Consider the following 21633-nt stretch of genomic DNA (forward strand, 5'->3'; position numbering starts at 1 on the left):
GGTTTGTCTGGTCTGACACCAGTTTCACACCACATTACCTTTGCTTCAATTTGTTTAGTGTCGAGGTTCTGGAATAAAAACTTAATCTTGCTTTTCCCATCATCTGAAGAGCCTTTCAGCTGTGAAAATTTATATCTCCAGAGAACAACCTGCAAAAACATTTGAAGAAAAAGTCAATGGCAAAGAGGTTGCTGGGTGATACAATGCTGGCATTTTATTTTGTAGCATTTTTCAATTTTCTGACTGTATTATTTACTTAGCAGAAGAGATAATCTTCAATCAAACATGCAATATGTTACAATTAACTTAGTTTAACTGGCAGGAGGTCATGAGAAATCACTGTGACTAACTTCCTCACTCTTTATTCATTCATTCCTTACTCAAACTCTTGAGTAAACTGGTTGAGCTCCGGGTTTACTGATCTCTATTCAATGCTGGAAAATGACATGTGTTGTGCCACCCAAGCTCCATCCTTCTGCACTCTGGACCAGGTCCTGAATGAAGATATTACAAAGTTCACAGGCTACTACAGCACTTGGCACCTCACCTCTAAATGCCTCTAAAATATTATCCGGTGTACTCCACCTCCACAATATCAGTGCCAAAAAAGACTAGCGTACCTATATGGATGCCAAAGACTAAAGCATGATCCAAGCCCAACATACTTGGGAGTGACTCTAGATAGGACTTTGAAGGAAGCAGCAGCAAAGGTCAAAACCAGAAACAACCTGCTAACCAAACTTGTTGGATCTACATGGGGCATTGCTGCCACAACATTCTGTACCTCAGCACTTGCCTTATCGTACTCCGCAGCAGAGATTTGTGCACCTGTCTCGTAAAAGTCATCATACAGACATCTTGTTAACACTCAATTAAATGCAACAATGCACAACTTGAACTCTCCACTCAATACCATTCCCCCAGCTTCCAGTTCTCGCAAACATCACTCTCTGACACATCCACCGCTGACAGCCAGAAGTCCACAACCTGATTGAAACTATCCATGCTGCAGCTCAATTACCACTCTGTGGTGACTTGTTCAACTCAGCCACTGCCCACCTTCCATCGTGGCACCCCATATGGAGCAGCCTTCCTGAGTAAGACCTACCAGCAGACATCCCTGTTTCCCATTCCATGTTCCAAAGGGAAATCACTAGCAAGTTCCTTGTGACAAACCCCATCTTGCAAATGGCAGGCTTTGAAATACCATGGCGAGAGTGGTCCTTGCTGGATAGGTCCGGGACAAGCCAAGGGCCCTGTACAGCCAACCTCCACTGCTGGGGCTTCAGTACAAACTCCTTATGCACTTGTGAAAAGACTCTTACAATGCTGCACATTACCAAGGAGTGTCCCCTCTATAAGCTAAGTGGTGGATTAATCACCTTAACCTCAACAAATGAGGCAGCTATCGCACGGCTTCATAAATTTTCTAAATAATGCTAATAATTGGAAAGTTAAATCTTTCATTTATTGAGTTCTGTCTCTACCTCCACATCCATTCATTGTATTTCATTGATTTAGCTTTCTCAGTTTTACACAAAGCCATGGTACAGGAGCGTTTCAACCTTGGACAGCCACTGATTATAAAATGTCAGCAGCTTAGTGGTAAAGGTTTTTTTTTAATTCATTAATGGGATGTGTGCATCGCTGTCTAGGCCAACATTTATTGCCCATCCCTAAGTGCCCTTGAGAAGGTGGTGGTGAGCTACCTTCTTGAACTGCTGCAGTCCCTGTGGTGTAGGAATACCCACAATGCTTTTAAGAAGGGAGTTCCAGGATTTTGACTCAACAACAGTGAAGGAATGATATGGTTCCAAGTCAGGATGGTAAGTAGCTTAGAGGGGAGCTTCCAGGTTATGGTGTTCCCATGAGTATGCCCTTGTCCTTCTAAATGGCAGCGGTTGTGGGTTTGGAAGGTACTGTCTAAGGAACCTTGATGATTTCCTGCAATGCATCTTGTAGATAGTACACACTGCTGCGACTGTTTGTCAGTGGTTGTAGGAGTGAATGTTTGTGGAAAAGGTGCCAATCAAGCGGGCTGCTTTGCACTGGATGGTGTCAAACTTCTTGAGTGTCGTTGGAGCTGCCCTCATCTAGCCAAGTGGGGAATATTCCATCACACTCCTGGCTTGTGCCTTGTAGATGGTGGACAGGCTTTAGGGAGTCAAGAGGTGAGTTCACCACAGGATTCCTAGCCTCTGATCTGCTCTTGTAGCCACAGTGATAATGTGGCTAGTCCAGTTCAGTTTCCGGTCAATGATAACCCCCAGGATGTTGATAGTGGGGGATTCAGTGATGGCAATGTTATTAGTTGTTAAGGGGCAATTGTTAAATCCTCTCTTGTTGGAGATGGTCATTGCCTGGCACCTGTGTGGGTCAAATATTACTTGCCATTTTCAGCTCAAGCCTGGATATTGTCCAGGTCTTGCTGCATTTGCATGTGGATTGCTTCAGTATCTAAGGAGTCGCGAACGGTGCTGGACATTGTGCAATCATCAGTAAACATTCTCACTTCTGACCTTATGACAGAAGGAAGATCATTGATGAAGCAGCTGAAGTGATGTCCTGGAACTGAGATGATTGATTGCATAGGAAAAATACTTTAAGGTATTTTGGAGTGCGATTTTAACAAATTCATGGCAAAATGCTTCTAGGCTTTTCTTCTAATTCCCATAATCTTTTTTAGCAATAAATCTATTACTAGCAAAAGACAAATGCACTCAAGTACTTGTTTGCACGGTACTAAATAGCTATTTATTTGCATCTTTCTCAAGTAATTATAAATGTGTTTAATGATTTAAAATGCCAGCCATTTACCAGTAGCAACTTGTATTTATTTAGAACCTTGAACATTGCCACAAGTCCTTAGGAGCATTATCAAGCAAAATTTGACACTGAGCCACAATGAGATGTTAGTGCAGATGATCAAAAGCTTGATCAAAGACTTGGATTTTAAATGGTGCCTCAAAGGAGCTAAGCAAGAGAGACAGGCAGAGACTAATGGGGAGGGAATTCCAGAGCTTAGAACCTCAGCAAGTGAAGGCTTGGTCACCAATGGTGAAGTGATTGAGGCCATAATGGAGCAGAGATATCCTGGAGGGTTGCAGGGCTGGAGGAGAATACACAAGTTAGGGAGGGGCAAGGCCATGGAAGGACTGAAAACAATGATGAGAATTTTAAATTTGAGGCACTATCAGGCCAGAGTCAGTGCAGGTCAGCAAGCACAAAGATGAGCCATTGTTCTCACTGTTAAATCCAGTTTGTGCAACCTTCTTGGGGTGTGAGCATCATTGGAACAGCCAGTATTTATTGCCCAATCCTAATTTCCCCTGAAAAGATGAAGGTGAGCCACCTTCTTGAACCACTGCAATCAGAGTGGTGTAGGTGCACCCACAGTGCAGTTAGAGGGATTTCTAGGATTTTGATCCAGCAACAGTGAAGGAGTGGCAATATAGTTCTAAGTCAGGATGGTGTGTGAATTAACATGCAGAGAACTTGCAACCTTTAGAATGTCTGTTTAGGTCAGTGTTAGCACTCTTACTTCTGACTCAATAAATTGTGTGAGCAAACCCCAGTCCTGCCACTTGACTACACAGCCTAGATTGAAACTTTGTAGTGCTGAGGCAGTGCTGTAGTTGGGAGATGTCCTTCATAGGAGATGTTCAACTGAGGCTGTAGCTATCTGTGCAGAGGATGTGAAATATTCCATGATGCTATTTGAAGGGCAAAAGGTTCTCTTATTGCCTTGACTGCACCACCAATTCAAAATCAAACAAACAGTCATGTTTTGTTGGTGGGACTTTGCTATTTGAAAATTGGCTGATACATAACAACAATGAATGCAGGCTCCAAAAGTAATTCATTGGCTTTGAAGCTATGTGGGATTCTCCAAGGATATGAAAGTGAAAGAATGCAAGTTCTTTCTCTTTTCCTAACGATATACTCAGCACAGAACCATGGGATATGATTCTTATTACATACCTCAGGCAGGCTTGTAAATTTGTTGTTTGTGGGTTGTTGGGTCAACTTTGCCTTGAACTAGCCCATCTAAATTAGTTAATCTTTGTTGGGATTGTACCCCTCATTAATTCTTAACTTTCCCAATTATGAGAGGCAAATAAAGATCACCCAGGACTTGTGATTTCAACTGTTATCCAGTGACCCACAGTGCAAGCGGTGCGCTACATAGAAAGATAGAATTGAACTTGAATGTAACATACAAGGTAACTGATTCTCACTTCAGTTTCACACAGAGGAATGGTCACTTGAGTGAATCACTGCTGAGCTACATTCAAAACTGAACTGAATACTTAAATATAAATGCCAAAATTTCTGTGTGGGTCCTCCAGCTCTGGGACTCCGGAGAAATGACGTAAACAGATAAAAGCAGCCACAGAGACTAAGTCCTGCTGTTGTTTGCAAGCTGCTGGCCCACTGCCCTGGATCTTCCAGTGTCTGTCAGAAAGAGGCAGAGGCAGAAAGATCAACAGAGATACACACAGATTGAGCTGGAGCTAGGGCTCAAATTGCAATTCCAGTGACAGATGGAGGTGCAATATCAGAGTAGTTGCAATGAACAAAGCTCCAGCATATTTTGAAGCTGTGTTAGAGGTCCCATTCTCAGGATTAAGGACAAGAAGAGGAAGATTCATTGTCACCCAGGAGAAGAAAATTCCAGCAAAAAGAGGTTCAGAATGTTTGGAGGATGATGCCACCACTTTACCAGTTCCCTCAATAATTATTCATTGTTGAAACCATTTTAACAACCTCATTATGTTAGCCAAATTAAGCGAAGGCATAAGCACCCTTACAGATGCACGTTGGAAGTGTGACAGTTCTATACCACCCATGTCCATACAGTATGTAAAAAAAGAATGAATGAGTCAGTAGTTAAGCACAAGGAAATATTATCATTCACAGCCACATATCCCTCTCTTACTACGTCACTGATCCATATTGCATTTAATTGAGTCCTTTGGTGAAATGTGAAGGGGTTGCTGCATTGTCCAGCAGTGTACCTCCAGTGTGCCACCACTTGGGCCTCTGGCTACTGCTGGAGGCCTTTTGAACCCTTTTGATTGCACTGGTCAGTAACAGCTTTCCTGAAATATTGTCAGCCTATTCCCAGGATCCCTGTTGAGCCTCTAGGATTCATCATTCTGAGGAGCCCAACAAGTGTAGGGAGAGAGTGTTTAGGCAGGGGGCCTTGAAGACCCAATCCTATCTTAATTAAATCAGAACATTAGTCCTGTGACCCGAACAGAGGCAGCCCCACTTGCATTGCCTGTGACAGTCTCAAAAAAGGGGAGCAGACATCCGTATGATGGATCTCTGGCCCATTTCTCTCTTCTTTGTGCTAGGGAAAGCTTTGTGCTTAGGAGTAGGAAAGAGGAAAACCTTTCTTATGAGTTGTCTGTCTAGCAGCAGTGATATATGACTTTAATTAACACAATGGACGAAGCTCTTTATACTGAGTAAGTTGAAAAGGTTTGCAAACAATATAAGTATTTCAACCTGCTTTATGAAAAAGAATTGATTGGCTTATGTTCAGATTAGAAAACTAAATGATATGAATGGATTTGAATTATCAATAATTTGAAAATGTTAAGACACTTTCACTATTAATGTTGATTAATTTATCATATCATCTGACATGGCAGTGAATTTCAAATGACTTTACAAACCTTAATTAAATATAAAGAAAATGACTATCTACCATAAAAGAGCTTGAACAAGGAACACACTTAAAATACAGACTTATTATGTCACTACAGGGCATTAATGCAAATTTAGTTATCCATGTGGTGGAAAGTATCTGACATGCAGGATTTTCTTTGAAGAAATTTAATTAAAGTATGCCTCGCTTTAACTTATTTGGCAACGTTGTGCTAAAGCTTTACAAATCAATTGATAGATACTCTTGTGCTAAAATATTGAGCAGAAAGAACATTGTGCCAATTTCCAACTAAATTAATGTTAATGAAAAGGCAAACTTCAAATTATTATCTTACCTTTGATGCAGCATCAAAGCATACAAATCCCATATTGAAGTCTATTGTTAGTCCCATGAGGTGGCTTTCCAGCACACATGCATAGGTCTTACACTGAAACAATAGGAAACAAAATGTTGCAGGTACAGTACAGTTACTAGTCACAGAGAGGTTGTACTGAAGCACATCAGAGAAGAATCTCATGGTGATCAATTCTCCTATAGGACACAGGTAGTTTCATAAATAGGTAAGGTCATCTTACCACATAATATTTGAATGATCAGAAGATAAAATGGATGTCATATGTTACATTTAAATTCATCCATTCAGTAAGATCCTAAAGTCTATCCACTGCAGCATCCAACTGTTTCTTAAATGGTTCCAGGCCAGTCACTTCCAATACTCTATCTGAAAGTCTATTATATATTGATTACCCTTTGTGTGAAGAATAATTTCTTGACATGAATCCTAAATTTACCTTTTATGAGTTTTTACCTGTATCTCCTTGTGCCAATCTTGCAATTTAAAGTAATATCTTTTCCATTCCCCTAACTAACACAAGATCACCTGCCCAATGCCTCCTGACATAAAGATAGAATAAGACTGGTCTGGAGTGGATGTGAAAGCTATACAGAGAAAAAAATTCTTTAAAAAAACACAGGTTCTACAGGTAAAAACAAAAAACTGCGGATGCTGGAAATCCAAAACAAAAACAGAATTACCTGGGAAAACTCAGCAGGTCTGGCAGCATCAGCGGAGAAGAAAAGAGTTGACATTTCGAGTCCTCATGACCCTTCAACAGAACTGAGTGAATCTAAGGAGAGGGGTGAAATTTGAGCTGGTTTAAGGTGTGGGGAGGGGGGGTGGGGGGGGGCGTGGGTTGTCGGGGGGTGTTGGGTGGGGGGAGTGAAGTGGGGGGGCGGTGTGGTTGTAGGGACAAGCAAGCAGTGATAGGAGCAGATAATCAAAAGATGTCACAGACAAAAGAACAAAGAGGCATTGAAGGTGGTGATATTATCTAAATGAATGTGCTAATTAAGAATGGATGGAAGGGCACTCAAGGTACAGCTCTAGTGGGGGTGGGGTGGAAAGGCCAGCAGGGCATAAAAGATTTAAAAATAATGGAAATAGGTGAGAAAAGAAAAATCTATATAAATTATTGGAAAAAAACAAAAGGGGGAAGAAATAGAAAGAGGGTGGGGATGGAGGAGGGAGTTCAAGATCCAAAGTTGTTGAATTCAATATTCAGTCCAGAAGGCTGTAAACTGCCTAGTCGGAAGATGAGGTGCTGTTCCTCCAGTTTGCATTGGGCTTCACTGGAACAATGCAGCAAGCCAAGGACAGACACGTGGGCAAGAGAGCAGGGTGGAGTGTTAAAATGGCAAGCGACAGGGAGGTTTGGGTCATTCTTGTGGACAGACCGCAGGTGTTCTGCAAAGCGTCGCCCAGTTTACGTTTGGTCTCTTCAATGTGGAGGAGACCGCATTGGGAGCAACGAATGCAGTAGACTAAGTTGGGGGAAATGCAAGTGAAATGCTGCTTCACTTGAAAGGAGTGTTTGGGCCCTTGGACGGTGAGGAGAGAGGAAGTGAAGGGGCAGCTGTTGCGTCTTTTGCGTGGACATTGGGAGGTGCCATTGGTGGGGGTTGAGGAGTAGGGGGTGATGGAGGAGTGGACCAGGGTGTCCCGGAGGGAATGATCCCTATGGAATGCCACCAGGAGGGGTGAAGGGAAGATGTGTTTGGTGGTGGCATCATGCTGGAATTGGCGGAACTGGGGGAGATGATATTTTGAATGCGGAGGCTGGTGGGGTGATAAGTGAGGACAAGGGGGATCCTATCATGTTTCTGGGAGGGAGGAGAAGGCGTGAGGGCGGGAGACACTGCCATGGGTAGGCACTGCCATGCGGGAGGCACATCTATGGCTAGGCACTGCCATGTTGGAGGCACTGCCATGTGGGAGGTTCTACAGGTCTGGACATTAATTGAAAGTTTTTTCAGCCATTATAAATCCTGTACATTAACTTGAAATATCTTAGCAACATGTTATAAGGTACCCTCAAGGGATAGTTAGTGGTTATTGTTTATAATCACATACTAGCTCAAATATAAGACTGGATATTCATCAGGCTATTTTCCGATGCGCAATCCTGCCTCCCCGCATGGCAGTGCCTACCCATGGCAGTGCCTCCCACATGGCAGTGCCTACCCATGGCAGTGCCTCCCCGCATGGCAGTGCCTACCCATGGCAGTGCCTCCCACATGGCAATGCCTCCCACATGGCAGTGCCTCCCCACATGGCAGTGCCTACCCATGGCAGTGCCTCCCACATGGCAGTGCCTACCCATGGCAGTGCCTCCCACATGGCAGTGCCTCCCCACATGGCAGTACCTCCCGCATGGCAGTGCCTATCCATAGTAGTGCCTACTCATGGCAGTGCCTACCCATGGCCATGCTTCCCACATGGCAATTCCTACCCATGGCAGTGCCTCCCATATGGCAGTGCCTATTCATGGCAGTGCCTACCCATGGCAGTGCCTCCCTCATGGCAGTGCCTACCCATGGCAGTGTCTCCCTCATGGCAATGCCTCCCACATGGCAGTGCCTCCAACATAGCAGTGCCTAGCCATAGATGTGCCTCCCACATGGCAGTGCTACCCATGGCAGTGCCTCCCGCATGGCAGTGCCTATTTATGGCAGTGCCTCCCACATGGCAGTGCCTCCTGCATGGCAGTGCCTACCCATGGCAGTGCCTCCTTCATGGCAGTGCCTACTCATGGCAGTGCCTCCCACATGGCAGTGCCTCCTGCATGACAGTGCCTCCCACATGGCAGTGCCTACCCATTGCTGTGCCTCCCACATGGCAATGCCTACCCATGGCAGTGCCTCCCACATGGCAGTGGCTACTCATGGCAGTGCCTCCTATATGGCAGTGTCTACTCATGGCAGTGCCTACCCATGGCAGTGCCTCCCACATGGCAGTACCTACGCATGGCAGTGCCTCCCCCATGGCAGTGCCTACCCATTGCTGTGCCTCCCACATGGCAATGCCTACCCATGGCAGTGCCTCCCACATGGCAGTGGCTACTCATGGCAGTGCCTCCTATATGGCAGTGTCTACTCATGGCAGTGCCTAGCCATGGCAGTGCCTTCCACATGGCAGTGCCTCCCACATGACGGTGCCTCCCCATCCTATTTTCATTGAAGGGTGGCAGAAGAAAGTTGGAGTTGAGGCCAAAGTTTCTGGAAGCGGACCGAGTCAGAAACAGAGGCAGGCTCATGTTGAAAAGGCCAGGATAAAAGGTCCACCTAAGTCACCTGGGACATCAGCCCAGTTCGGTAGATGATTTTGAGGCTCCCTAACTCTCGCCCCCTATATTCTCTCACCTCCATGTCACCCACCCACCCACTCTCAATGAGCCATCAACACTCCCCCACCCTGCTCTGTGTGTCATTCAAAGACACTTCAAAAAATTATTTATGTGATCATAAAACTGTCTAGATAAACAAATAGCCATTTTAAAACCATATCAAAAGACATTATTTCATTAAGTGATTATAATATGTCAAAATAAATAAACTCACAGTACCCTTGACAGCTGCGTCAATAACTCCTGCCAAGCAAAATCTATTAGTGGGGTTTGGAGCTCAGTTGAGCATTCATAATGAGATTGAATTGCACAGCTGTAGAAACAAAACCTCCAGAGCTGAATACATTAAAACTTTTAAGTCGTCTGTTCAAACTTAAAAGCAGGGGAACAAATGTGTGAGATATTAATCAATGAAAAGATTAAATCGCAAGGGATCACTTGGCACAATCAAATCTGAACATCACAATTATTCAATGTCGAAAAGTACATTATTCAGTGGATAATGTACTTGGGATGTATCTCAATACTTCCATTTTCACAATGACAATCAAGTTAATGGTCATTTGCCTTTTAAGGAAAAAGTCCTACCATTAACCTCTGCATTAAAAGCATTTTTAACTTACCATACACATTATATTATGACATGTGAATTGGCACTACCTTTTGAACTATCTATCAAAAAGTTCCTGACTCCAGACTAAGAATAAGGGCTCTCCCATGCTTCACAACACTCCTGAGCTGCCGTGAAACACATCACCTTCAGAAGCTGGCCTGACCCCATCAAAATTGAAGGGGTGGGGGGGTGCTGTATGAAATGTCCACCCCAGCAATGCAGCTGGCAAGGTCAAGGGAGCACCATATAGTTTCGCTACCCGCATCCTTAACATGCCGGTGACAGGATTGGGGGAGGGATCCCAGAATCAGGTCTAGCCTGCCAGTTTTAAGGCTCACTTGCTTCTGTTCTGACATGGGCACAGACATGAAGATCCAGCCCAAAGTATAATTTCCCTGTTAATTCATTCTGTTAAAGATTCCTACTTCTAAAGATAGATAATTGCATCAAACCCCATCTTCATTTCTACAATCAGGCTAGGAATGTTTGTACTGGTCCTCAGCCTCTCTAGTTTGTTATATATATATATATATATATATATATAATTATATCATAATGGTTATATTTGAGTGAAGCATTGAGGATTAAATACCACTTTTCTAATAGCGTGTGTGCTCTTTGAAAGTGCTATCAGATTAGTCCTTCTCCACTACACTTTCCCCATAGCTTTGCAACATTTTCTCCTTTAAGTATTTAACCAATTCCTTTTTGAAAGTCACAATTGAGTCTACTTCCATTGACTTATTTATTTAAATTGAATAAATATGAAGCAGGGCATGCCAGATCATAACTCATTACATAAAGTAAACACATTTGTTACTATTTTGCATTTTAATACAAGCTAATAAACTTCAGATACTCATTCTTCCCATTTAAACTTTAATTGAGGTCAGAATTTAACCAGGCTTTCCGCACCTCTCTACACCCTTGACCCTGGTGAATAAGTCAGTGGAAAGCCCCACTGGCGGGTCGCTCAGCAGCCTTTTAATGTTTGGAGGGGTGTTACTTGGCTCAAGGTGAAACTTCCCCCTCCAGCCCACCATCTTGGGAGGAAGTCTCACCTCTGAGAGCTGCTGGCCAATCAAATGCCTGGCAGCTCTCTAGTCCCAGCAGCACCACCTAGAGTGTTAACCACTACTGCCACTGCAGCAGGCCCCAACAGAGATTGTCACTGGAGCCAGATATAGAAGTAAGTTGGTGGGGTTCTCTGTGGGGTCAGCTAAGAGGTCCCCTGAAGGGGGGTTCGTGGGGTGGGAGATGTGGTGCATGGGCCATAGGGGAAACCTGGAGGGGGAAGGGGGTTGTTGGAGGTGGGGAAGACCTGGGGGGGTGGGGCAGTGGAGGGGGGGTGATCCTCCAATGGGATGAGGAGCAGTCTGTAAAGAAGGAACCTTTCTCACCCATTTTCCTGTCAATTGCCCGAAGAATGGACCTGGAAGGCTTCAAACTTGGCTCAGGCCTGTGCCCATGGAAGCAAACGTTGTGGTGGGGTGGGAAAAGGCCCTTAAATAAAAACCTTTAATTGGCCAGGCCGGGTACCTCAGTTGGCCTGAGGGCAGGCGGATTGCCTGACAACTCAACTGACCTGCCTAAAATTGCATTGGGGCTGCTCAATTTTATGCCATTTGCCAGCCTGCCAACCCGCACCCAAGGAGCATAAAATTCTGTCCTGAATATTTGACACATATTGAGAAAAGGAAACTGTATCTAAATGATATAGAATGCTTAAACCAGGAGAATCCAATCAGCCTTCTGTGAATTACATTCTAAGCACTTCACTTAAGTAAAATCTACATTGTAGATTTTTGCAGATTGCAATGCTGCAGTGCATTACAAATGTCCAAACATCTGAAAATCATAGGAGTTTATTTTTTTTAAACTATTAAAGTTTTAACAGAAATGCTCCAGTCTAGAATAAGGAAGGTTAGATGTTCCATTACACTACAAGAAATATTAAATGGCATAGATAGGCAAATCTGAAATACTATTTCATCATAAGATTATGGACCAGAATTTTTTGTGTGTATTATAAAAACCACCATATGCCCACCATCTTTACATGTATTTGCTGCTTATGAAAGCAGTTTTTAACATTCTAGATACATTGTATTTAACTTCTGAAAATCCAAGTTAAGGGTTAGCCAACCTTTCAATATCTATCATCCCCCACACCAATGGAGCAGAGGCAAGTGTGATATGGTTAAGGGTATTGCAAAGTGGTCAACATCAATCTTGCAAATCTGTCTCAGATCTCAGTGAGACTGGGTGAGACACTAGACAAAATATGTGGCTAATTAAACAGAGTTTAATTGAGACAATTAATCTGAGTTTCTTGTCATTTCAGTTTATAGCTATTGTTCTCACATAAACTGAAAGAAAAGTGTTTCTGACAATTCAGAAATGCTATTAAGATAACTTGACATTATGGGCTAGGAATTGGATTACCCAATTTTTCAGGTGAGGGGTCACAATTTGTTACCTGTCCGCATTCATTCAGATCGAGTAGCATGCAGATATGGTCCATGTAGTATCTTGCTGAGCAACTCTTACACTGATGTCTTGTTCTTAACACTGCAGTTTGCCTCTGTTCTCAGCAGGGAAGCCCGTAGCATTGTTTGGAAACCAAATGACACAGTCAACCTACTCTCCTTAAAGACAGGCTCCTGCTTTCAGACATTCAAAAGCTGCTGCCTGCCCAGTCACAACAGCCCAAGGTTGAGGGAGAGAGCAACAGCACAGCTTGAATGAAGGGGCCCTGTCACTTGATTTGATACTCGCAACCCTAGTCCAGCTACTGGCACTGGTACCTTGAAGGCTAGTATAGGGTTAGGATCAATATGCGGTGAGCCATGCAGGAATAAGTAGGCTGCAGCCAAGAAACAGCTAGAGAATATTTACTTTGCCAGCTCACTCCAGGGTGAAATTGCAGATGTATTCTGTTGCAGAGAACTCAGATGAGGATTTCAATAGGGCACATTAATGACAGCGATGATTGGCATGTATATTGAGATACTGGGTGCATTGACTGACCTGCCAGCCAGATTTCTGTCAAGCGGCATGGAGAAGTCTGTACCCAAGTTTGCAGAGGGGATGGCACAGAACCTGTCCTCTCCGCAGCCTCTGCTCCTATCATGCTACAGATCTAGAGGCAATGCCACTGCTGTTCCCATGCTAGTTACAACCTTTGAGTAAACAGGTCACATATTCTTTTGTTCCCCTCCAGTGGCGCTATGCAACGGAATTTCACATTCTGTGCCTCTAATTTATTTACATAACCAAATCCCAGTGATGGCAATACATAAACTTAGAATAAGTAAAGAATTACAAAGGTATTAAAGAAGAAAAGCAAATGCTGGAAACCCAAACTGAGGACATACTGAAAAGGGGGCAACATCCAAAACACCAAAACAAAAGTAAAATGCTGCAGATGCTGGAAATCTGAAATAAAAACAGAAAGTGCTGGAAAAACTCAGCAGGTCTGGCACCATCTGTGGAGAGAGAAACGGAGTTAACGAACTATAACTTCTGATTGGTGCTGGAAAGTGCTGGCCCGCAGGAATGAGAAGAAATAAATACCTACTTGCCTGCTCTTGAAAATTACGCTGACACTTACATTCGCCGGAGCTGCTTGGGGCCTGCATTGAAAGACTCCTCCCCATGCCACAGCAAAGTCTAGCTCCAGCGTATTCAAGGAGGCCATGCCCCCCTTTTCACAGCACTTACTGCCATTAAGTGATTAAGTTTAAAAGGCCAGGGAAATTGACAGGCCAGGGGGAAGGTAAGCATCTAAGGTAAGTGGATAGGATTGGGTGGTGGGACTGTGCGGAGGTTCAGGAGCATGGAGGGGTTGGTCAGAGGTTTAGGGGGGCAGGTGGGGGGTCGTATGTAGGGGCAGTCACAGGGGCGGTTCCAAGGTCTGTGGTTGGTGGGTGGGTGTTGGAAGTCTGGTGGGGTCGGAGGTCCAGGGGCTTCATGGTGGGGGAGGGGATCCAAGGTCGTGGAGGGGGGGAGAGGTCGGAGATCCGTGGGGAGTGGGGAGGGGGGGGGGGTGGTCTGAGGTCAGGGGCAGAGGGCAATCAAAGATTCGGGGGGGCGTGGGTGACAGTGAGTCAGATGTCCATGGGGCGGGCAGGGTCTAAGGTTCTGACGGGGGGGGGTTCCAAGGTCCAGTGGGGGTGGGGGTGAGGGGGTGCGTCGCAGTTAGGGGATGGGGATATGGAGGTGTGTCAGAGGTCAATAGGAGGTATCGGAGTATCGGAGGTCGGGGGAGTTGCGGGATTGAGGATTGGCTGGGTGGGTGGGGGATTGGAGGTCATGGGGTGCGTCGGAGGTTGGGGTGGTGGGGGGTGTTGGAGGTCAGGGGTGGGGCATGTTGGAGGTTGGAGGGGGTCGGGTGTGGGAAGAGTCCCATGGGTGGGGGTCGGGACTTATGGAGTCGGCCTGGGTCTTTACAATAGTTACTCAGAAGTTAAAAGAGGTTTTAATTCTTCTAACTGTTTCTGAGTAACTATTGGTATAACCCTGATGGAACCATCTGATGGTTGTGATTTAAATCGTGTTTTCAGATGGTTCCAGTGCAGCACAATTATCCAGAGGAAGTCAGCACTCCTGGGCAATTGCCCTGCAAACCTTCACCTGGGGACATCCCAGAGGGATTCCCCAGCTCATCTTTGGGGTACCTCCCAAATCTGACGCTGGGCAGCTCGGAAGTTATGGGCAAACATTTTGAATCTGTGTGAAGAGTCATAGTTTTTCCAGCGTTTTCTGTTTTTAACCCAAAACCGCAAACCACCTTTTATCTTTATATGTGCTGATTGGCTATCGTGAACGATTTTTATTTTTGTAAACGCAGGTAAAATCAAGGATACTGAATTTGAATGATAATCACCCATTCACCAATGAAACAAGTAAATTTGAAACAAAATTGAGTGCTTGCTAAGTTTATAACAAGAAGAACTGAATCAGATATTGTAGCTGTTATTCATACTTGGGAATCACTAACAACATTTAAACCATTAGAAAAATTGGGCGGGATTTTCTGAACCCGCCCGCTGCTGCGATCTTCTGGTCCCACCACAAGTCAATGGCCTTCCGGATGGGGTGCCGCCTCACCCACGGCAGGTCCCATCCGCAACGGGGCCGGGAAATCCTGGCCATTGTCTCCTCAGGCTAAATTTAAAGGAGTCTCATTTGGTAACCTGCTCTGGAAAGATTTACAATTGATCAGAAACATATCAAAGTAAAAGCTCATAGAATCTTACAGAAAAGGAGGTGGCCATTCAGCCCATTGTACCTGAGCCAGTTCCTTCGAAGAACAACTCAATGGGTCCCACAGCCCTGCAAATCTTTCCTTTTCTAGTTGTTATGGAAGCAGATGTATAGCTTACCTGTCAGGTGTTCAAATCACACCATAGCTAATTGTATATTTAAAATATATAGTAATTGTGGACTGGTACTAGAACAAAATGACCATAAGGGCTGGATTATTAGCATCATTTTGAAAAGGAACCTACCTTTGCTACCTGATGTAGCCTATAAATCCAGTTCAACACTGTGGGTCGAATTTTTCTGTCTCGATATGGGGTCAACTTACATTGGACAGGCTTTAAAAATGGTGGGCTGGACCTGATTTAGAGATTCCTGCTCCATTCCTGTCACCGGCAATTTGTAGGGTGGGGGATACGGGTGCATATCACAAGCATGCGTCCGGCTGCCCAAATATTGGAGGCTACCCCACAACCTGTTCCCCAACCTACCTCCCCCACCCACCGCGATTTTTATAGATTCTGGTCAGCTTCTGAAGGTGACGTGATTCACACCAGCTCAGAGGTGTCGTAATCCATGAGGGAGTCCTCTTCTGGATTCGGGAATCTTTTGACAGTTAAGTTCAAAAGGTGTTACCAACTTCACATGTCATAATGAGATGCTGTACAACAAGTTTAATATGTTTTTAATGCAGTGATTAATGATAGGATTTTGTTCTTAAAAGGTAAGTGGCCATTAAATTGACCAGCATTGTTATAGTGAAAAAGTTTTCAGACACATTGGAGTACATTATCCTGCTGGATAAATTGATCTTCCGCATTGAACAATATTGATATTCAGATTTGACTATGTCATTTGTTCCCTGCAATTTATTCTTTTCATTCAATTACAGCTCAGGCATCTGTTCTCCTCCTTCAAAGCTTGAATAGATGGCTGATCTCTTTGAATAGTTTCAAATGCTTTAAAATGTTCCGGTCTGTGGATTTTGTTGGCACAGTTGTGCAATGGAATTTCAGTATGAATTCGTGGCTGAACTTCAAACCTACTAATAAACTCAGCTCAGTTATTGACAGAGCTGTCAAGGGGACTGTGAGTTTACTTAAAATGCCAATATTATGAGCTCCTAAGAGGATACTTTATGAATGGTTTCTGAATGACGATTTGTTTATTTTGACAGTTTTATGATCATCTCAAATACTTCTCAATGTTATTTTAAGGCTAATGAGTTATGTACATAGTGGGTACAGGGTAAGTGGGCATGGAGAGTGAGGGGGATATGGGGAATGAGGGTATAGGAGGGGTATGAGGTGGGGGATATAGGGGTTATGGGGCATAGAGGTGCACGGAGGCAGGATTACAATGTCAGAAAATCTCCTACCTTCTGCTCCCTGACTCAAAAGAGAAAATCTGGCCCTATATATTTGACTTTCAAAGTAAAAAAATATAGACAATAAAAGCTGTCTTATCAATGTCACTCTCCAAGAACTAGGCAATTAAAAGAAAAGCTTTTTAAAATGAATTGACTTCAACAGACTTATTTAATTTTTCATGTGATATGAGTGCCACTGGCAAGGCCAGCATTTATTGCCCATCCCTAATTACTCTTGAGAAGGTGGTGGTGAGCTGCCTTCTTGAACCATTGCAATCCATCTGGTACAGGTTATTATGATGGAAGAAATTCCAGGAACTTGATCCTGTGACAATGAAGGAATGGCAATAGCCATAGTATATATGGATGGTCCAGTTCTGGTCATGGTAAATCCCTAGGATATTGATAATGGGGGAATTCAGCGATGAATGTCAAGGGGAGATGGTTGGATTCTCTCTTGTTGGAGGTGGTCATTGCCTGGCACTTTTGTGGTGTGAATGTCAATACCACTTATCAGCTCAAGCCTGAATGTTATCCAGGTCTTGCTGCTAATGGACACAGACTATTTCAATAACTGAGAGTCGCGAATGGTGAACATTGTGCAATCATCAGCGAACATCTCCACATCTGACCTTATGATGGAGGGAAGGTCATTGATGAAGCAGCTGAAAATGGTTGGGCCTAAGATACTACCCTGAGGAACTCCTGCGGTAATGTCCTAGGACTGAGATGATTGAACTCCAACATCCACAACCATCTTCCTTTGTGTTAGGTATGACTCTAACCAATGGAGAGTTTTCCCCCTAATTCCCATTGTTTTCAATTTTACCAGGTCTCCTTAACACCACACTCGGTCAAATACTGCTTTGATGTCAAGGGCAGTCGCTCTTACCTCACCTCTTGAGTTTAGCTCTTTTGTCCATGTTTGGACAAAGGCTGTAATGAGGTCAGGAGCCCAAACTGAGTGTCAGTGAGCATGTTGTTGCTGTGTAAGTGCCGCATGGTATCGATGACAATATTTGGCTGGATTGGATTTGCCCTGCTTTTTTTGGACAAGACAATACTTGAGCAATTTTTTACATTGTTGGGTAGATGCCAGTGTTGTAGCTGTACTGGCGCAGCTTGGCTAAGTGTGCAACTAGTTCTGGAGTGCAAGTCTTCAGTACTATTGCCGGGATGTCGTCAGAGCCCATAGCCTTTGCTGTATCCAGTTGCTTCAGCTGTTTCTTGATATACTTGATACAGTAATAGCAAAAATAACTGCAAAAAAATCATTACAGAAATTAAATGAAAATTACAGTGCTTTTATTTAGATTCTTAGATCATTTGATCTTTGCAATCTGACCAGTATTTTGAGGGGTTAGCTTTCGATTGCACACTTAAGTCAAAGTTATAGCCAAATTAAACAGGTGAGCTTTCCTCTTTGGAAAATAATGCTAACAACAGTAAGATGTATTGCAAATATTCATCAATTATACCAGCAGCACCATTTCACAGTCATGCTAAAACAATTTTATTGATTGTCAGTTTGAAGACTCCCAGTTCAGGGACAAATGCATCAAATTCTAGGCCACTTGCTTCACTATAATAAATAAGCTTTACCACCTTAAGTTTCTGATCTTGACAATCTCAACAGGGAAAGGCTGTATGAAGATAAAGAAGCGAAAAGGAGAATGAGAACCACTACTTTGGTTTGACAGTTTAAGGGTGAGACTAACAATAGTCAGGTTAAAAATACATAATATTGAAGGCAAAAAGGCATGATGGAATGTTAGCTGTATTAAATTTGTCCTTGAGGAAAGATGTTGCAGAGCTTTTGCCAAAGAGATAAAATGGATTGGGTTGGGTTGAATTCATATTACATTAGATTGTATGTATTTTGTGAAAAAGAGACTGTATATGCCAAGTATAACCTTCTCTTGCTCATTGCTTTCTTATGCTTTTAGAAAGATGAGCATCACTATTGACTGCCAAGGATTTATTTGCATGCATTTTATTTCTCAGTTGGACTAAGAGGGAACTAAATGCAATGGGGACAAAATTGCAAAAGAGGTGATAATGAATCAGCAGCCTGTTGTGCACTTCACTCAATTTTTATTTCCATTGACTTCAATAGAACAGAAAATCTGTGGAGTATAAAACGAGCTACCCGCTAGCATTTCCCAAATTTTCATCCAAATTCAAATGCGCTTACCTCGAACATTGGGAATACTAAAGTTTTGGCCCCCACCCCAGACTCTGTAACCCTTCCAGCAATTTCATTTTTCCCCATCTACTGTTGGAGGATAAACCAAACTGACTGCAGCCTCAGCTCAGTATATTATCGATCATTAAAACTTTCTATTTTCACTTCTGTAACATGCCCAGCCTCCACTCTTACTGCAGCCCATGAGCTCCTGAAATCCTCTTCTATGTCTTTGCCACCTTCTGACTATTCCAATGTGATCCTGGTTGGCCTTCCATCCTCCACTTTCCAGAAGTGCCAGCTGATCCAAAACTCTGCCGTCCATACCCAATCGCACACCGCTATCTCTGTCCTTTCTGCCCTGTAATAAATCTCAGGCCCTAAAGCCTTCAGTTAAACTTCACATCCCTCTGATTAAGCCCCTTTTCACTTCACCACTCCTTATCTCTGTAACCTTCTTCAGCCCTTTTCATCAAAAATTCTGCATTCCTCCAATTCTGCTCTCTTGTGTATCTGTCCTTCCTTTTACTTCACCTTTATGTCTTCAGCCATCCAGCCACTCATCCTGAATTACCTCATTGTCCCTCCACTCTCATTGAAGAACCTCATTAAAAACGTCTCTTTGATCAAGTGTTTGACCACTCCTCTTAAGATTTGGCGTGGTGTCCATTTTTTGTATGCTTATATTTCTGTGAAACACTTTGGGACAACTTTAAACATGCCATATAAATGTAAATTTTTGTTGAAATTAGGTGAATCCTATATCTAAAAATGTATTCAATTGTGCAACGCTAAAGGAGCAAAAGAAGACCAATGAGTGTCTTAAAATAAAGTGATAGTGGACTTGTGTTTGAGTTGACTAGGGCTGAGGTAGTTACAATCTCTGACACTGACATGATATTATCATTTTCATTTTCAGGAAACAATGGGCAGAGCACTGAAATTCATCGGGGGCGTAAAATGAACAATGTGGGATTGTCTATTCATTTTACATGTGGAAAAGAAAACAGGATAAAAGTGTAGATAGTCAGGCAGTTGTTATATACCGCTGTCAAACTTGGAAATTCTGGTGCATGTTTCATTTAATGGATGTTTATCAGCAAGAAGGACCAGATCAGTAGTGCAGGAGTCCGCTGACTACATCTCAATCCCCAACCACTATTCCATTCTGAATACTGGTGAGAGTGATGGTTCTTTGGGTAATATAGCCAGAGGCTAGTCCATGGCACCACGGGTGGCTGAACTGCACAAGGGAACTGGAGGAAGGTTTGAAAAGGATTGGAGGATTTGATTATCGGTGTGACATGCAGGTGGCTGCAGAAATGAATCCAGGGTGGTAAGTTACCTCCCTGGTGCCAGTTTCAATGATACCACTGAGCGGCTGCAGAGTACTTGGAGGGGTGAGGGTGAATAGCCATGGTTGTGGTCCATATTAATGTCAATGACATGGGTCAAAAAAAGGGATGAGGTCCTGCAGGCTGCATGTAGGAAGCTAGGAGTGAAGCTAGCAAACAGGAACTCAAAGGTTGCGATCTCCAATTACTCCCAATACAATGTCACAAACTGTCAGGAAATAGAGACAGTTTAAGTAAGTTATATTTGTATTTGTAGGTGTTAGGAATGAGTTTCAGCTTTAAAGTTTAAGTTTGATTTGTATTTCTGTATCTGTGTGTTAAGAAAGGTCAAATTGAGTTTTAGTTTCACTTTAAAAAGGTGCCTGCATTTCTAACAAGGTTTTTAATGAGGTAAAAACATTAGCAGCTAAGGTAAACAGACAAAAATTTAGAGCTTATTACATTCCCTCTTAATCTGACAACACCTAATACCTTACTAAACAAAGAAAAGTAGAAGAATTGGGCTGTTGCCTAGCAACAGAGATCCAGAGAGGCAGTCCATCCCACAGACACACACAGAAAAGCTAGACACGGTAGTATGTTTTGGAAGCTGTTGGAGTTCAGCTGGTTTTGAAATAGGTGCAAGAGGAGTAGCCTAGAAGGGGCAGATAGCTAGCTCCAAGCTAAAGTTGGTTGAAAGTAGCTGCCTGAGAGAGACTGGAGCAAGAGGGACAGATAGCCAGTCCCAGGCTAAAGGAAAAGACCCAAAAATCCAGGGGAGTGGAACAGGGGAAAGTCCCATGACCACCTTCTAGTCAAAAGGAAGGACAGAAACCCAGGAAAGGTCCTGCTTATGAAGTTAAGAGTGAGGGACAGAGAGTAAGGCTCCAAGCTTCAGGTTTAAAGAGATAAAAGCTACGGAAAGCATATTTAAAGTGAAAACAGCTTGCAAGAGGCAAGAAGTTACAAAGACTTTTGCTATCGACTTGTGAAGCAGTGGTACTGTTGGTGGCTGAGTTGGTGAGAGAGAGCATGTGGAAGACAGCTTGAATGTATGTGGTAACCCAGGGAAGCGGAACATCAGAAGGAGAGTTCGGAACCCTGGAGGTGAACTCTTGCAGAAGGTGACTGAGAGAAAGCGTCAGTTTGGGAGAAGATTCCAAGGTGAGATCTTGGAGAGCGGAGTTTGGAAACCCTCATGTGAAAGACAGAGTGTGGTGAGACCAGTTGGTTTACGATGTGACAAGTGTCTGGAAAGAGTTGAGGAGAGATCCATGGCATCTAGTTGAGGCGGCATCTGTCACCTGGTTTCGCAGTGTGGTATGTCTGACCACAGGGTGGCTATTGGTTCACATGGACTGTGTGCTTACTGTGAACTTTAATGTATAAGATAGCTTTTGTGACTTGTTTATCCTTACAAATCTATATATATATCTGTAAAGGTATACTTGTGGGTGAAGGAGTTTTGTAATATTGTTCATCTTTTCTTTTGAAGGAGGTTTAAACT

At 43.5% G+C, this 21633-nt stretch overlaps 1 protein-coding gene across 1 annotated transcript in view; it reads right to left on the bottom strand.

Moving 5' to 3' along the window:
• The window catches only part of sntg1 (syntrophin, gamma 1), a 226029-nt gene that overhangs the window by 16119 nt on the left and 188277 nt on the right, over positions 1–21633 (bottom strand). The window contains exons 16-17 of the mRNA XM_041190296.1: positions 6012–6104; positions 39–149 (exon numbers count right to left, since the gene is read on the bottom strand). Of these exons, the coding sequence (XP_041046230.1) occupies positions 39–149; positions 6012–6104 (204 nt within the window). The remainder of the gene's footprint in view (positions 1–38; positions 150–6011; positions 6105–21633) is intronic.

Source organism: Carcharodon carcharias, chromosome 6 (assembly GCF_017639515.1).
Source record: "Carcharodon carcharias isolate sCarCar2 chromosome 6, sCarCar2.pri, whole genome shotgun sequence".
Classification (NCBI taxonomy): Eukaryota; Metazoa; Chordata; class Chondrichthyes; order Lamniformes; family Lamnidae; genus Carcharodon; species Carcharodon carcharias.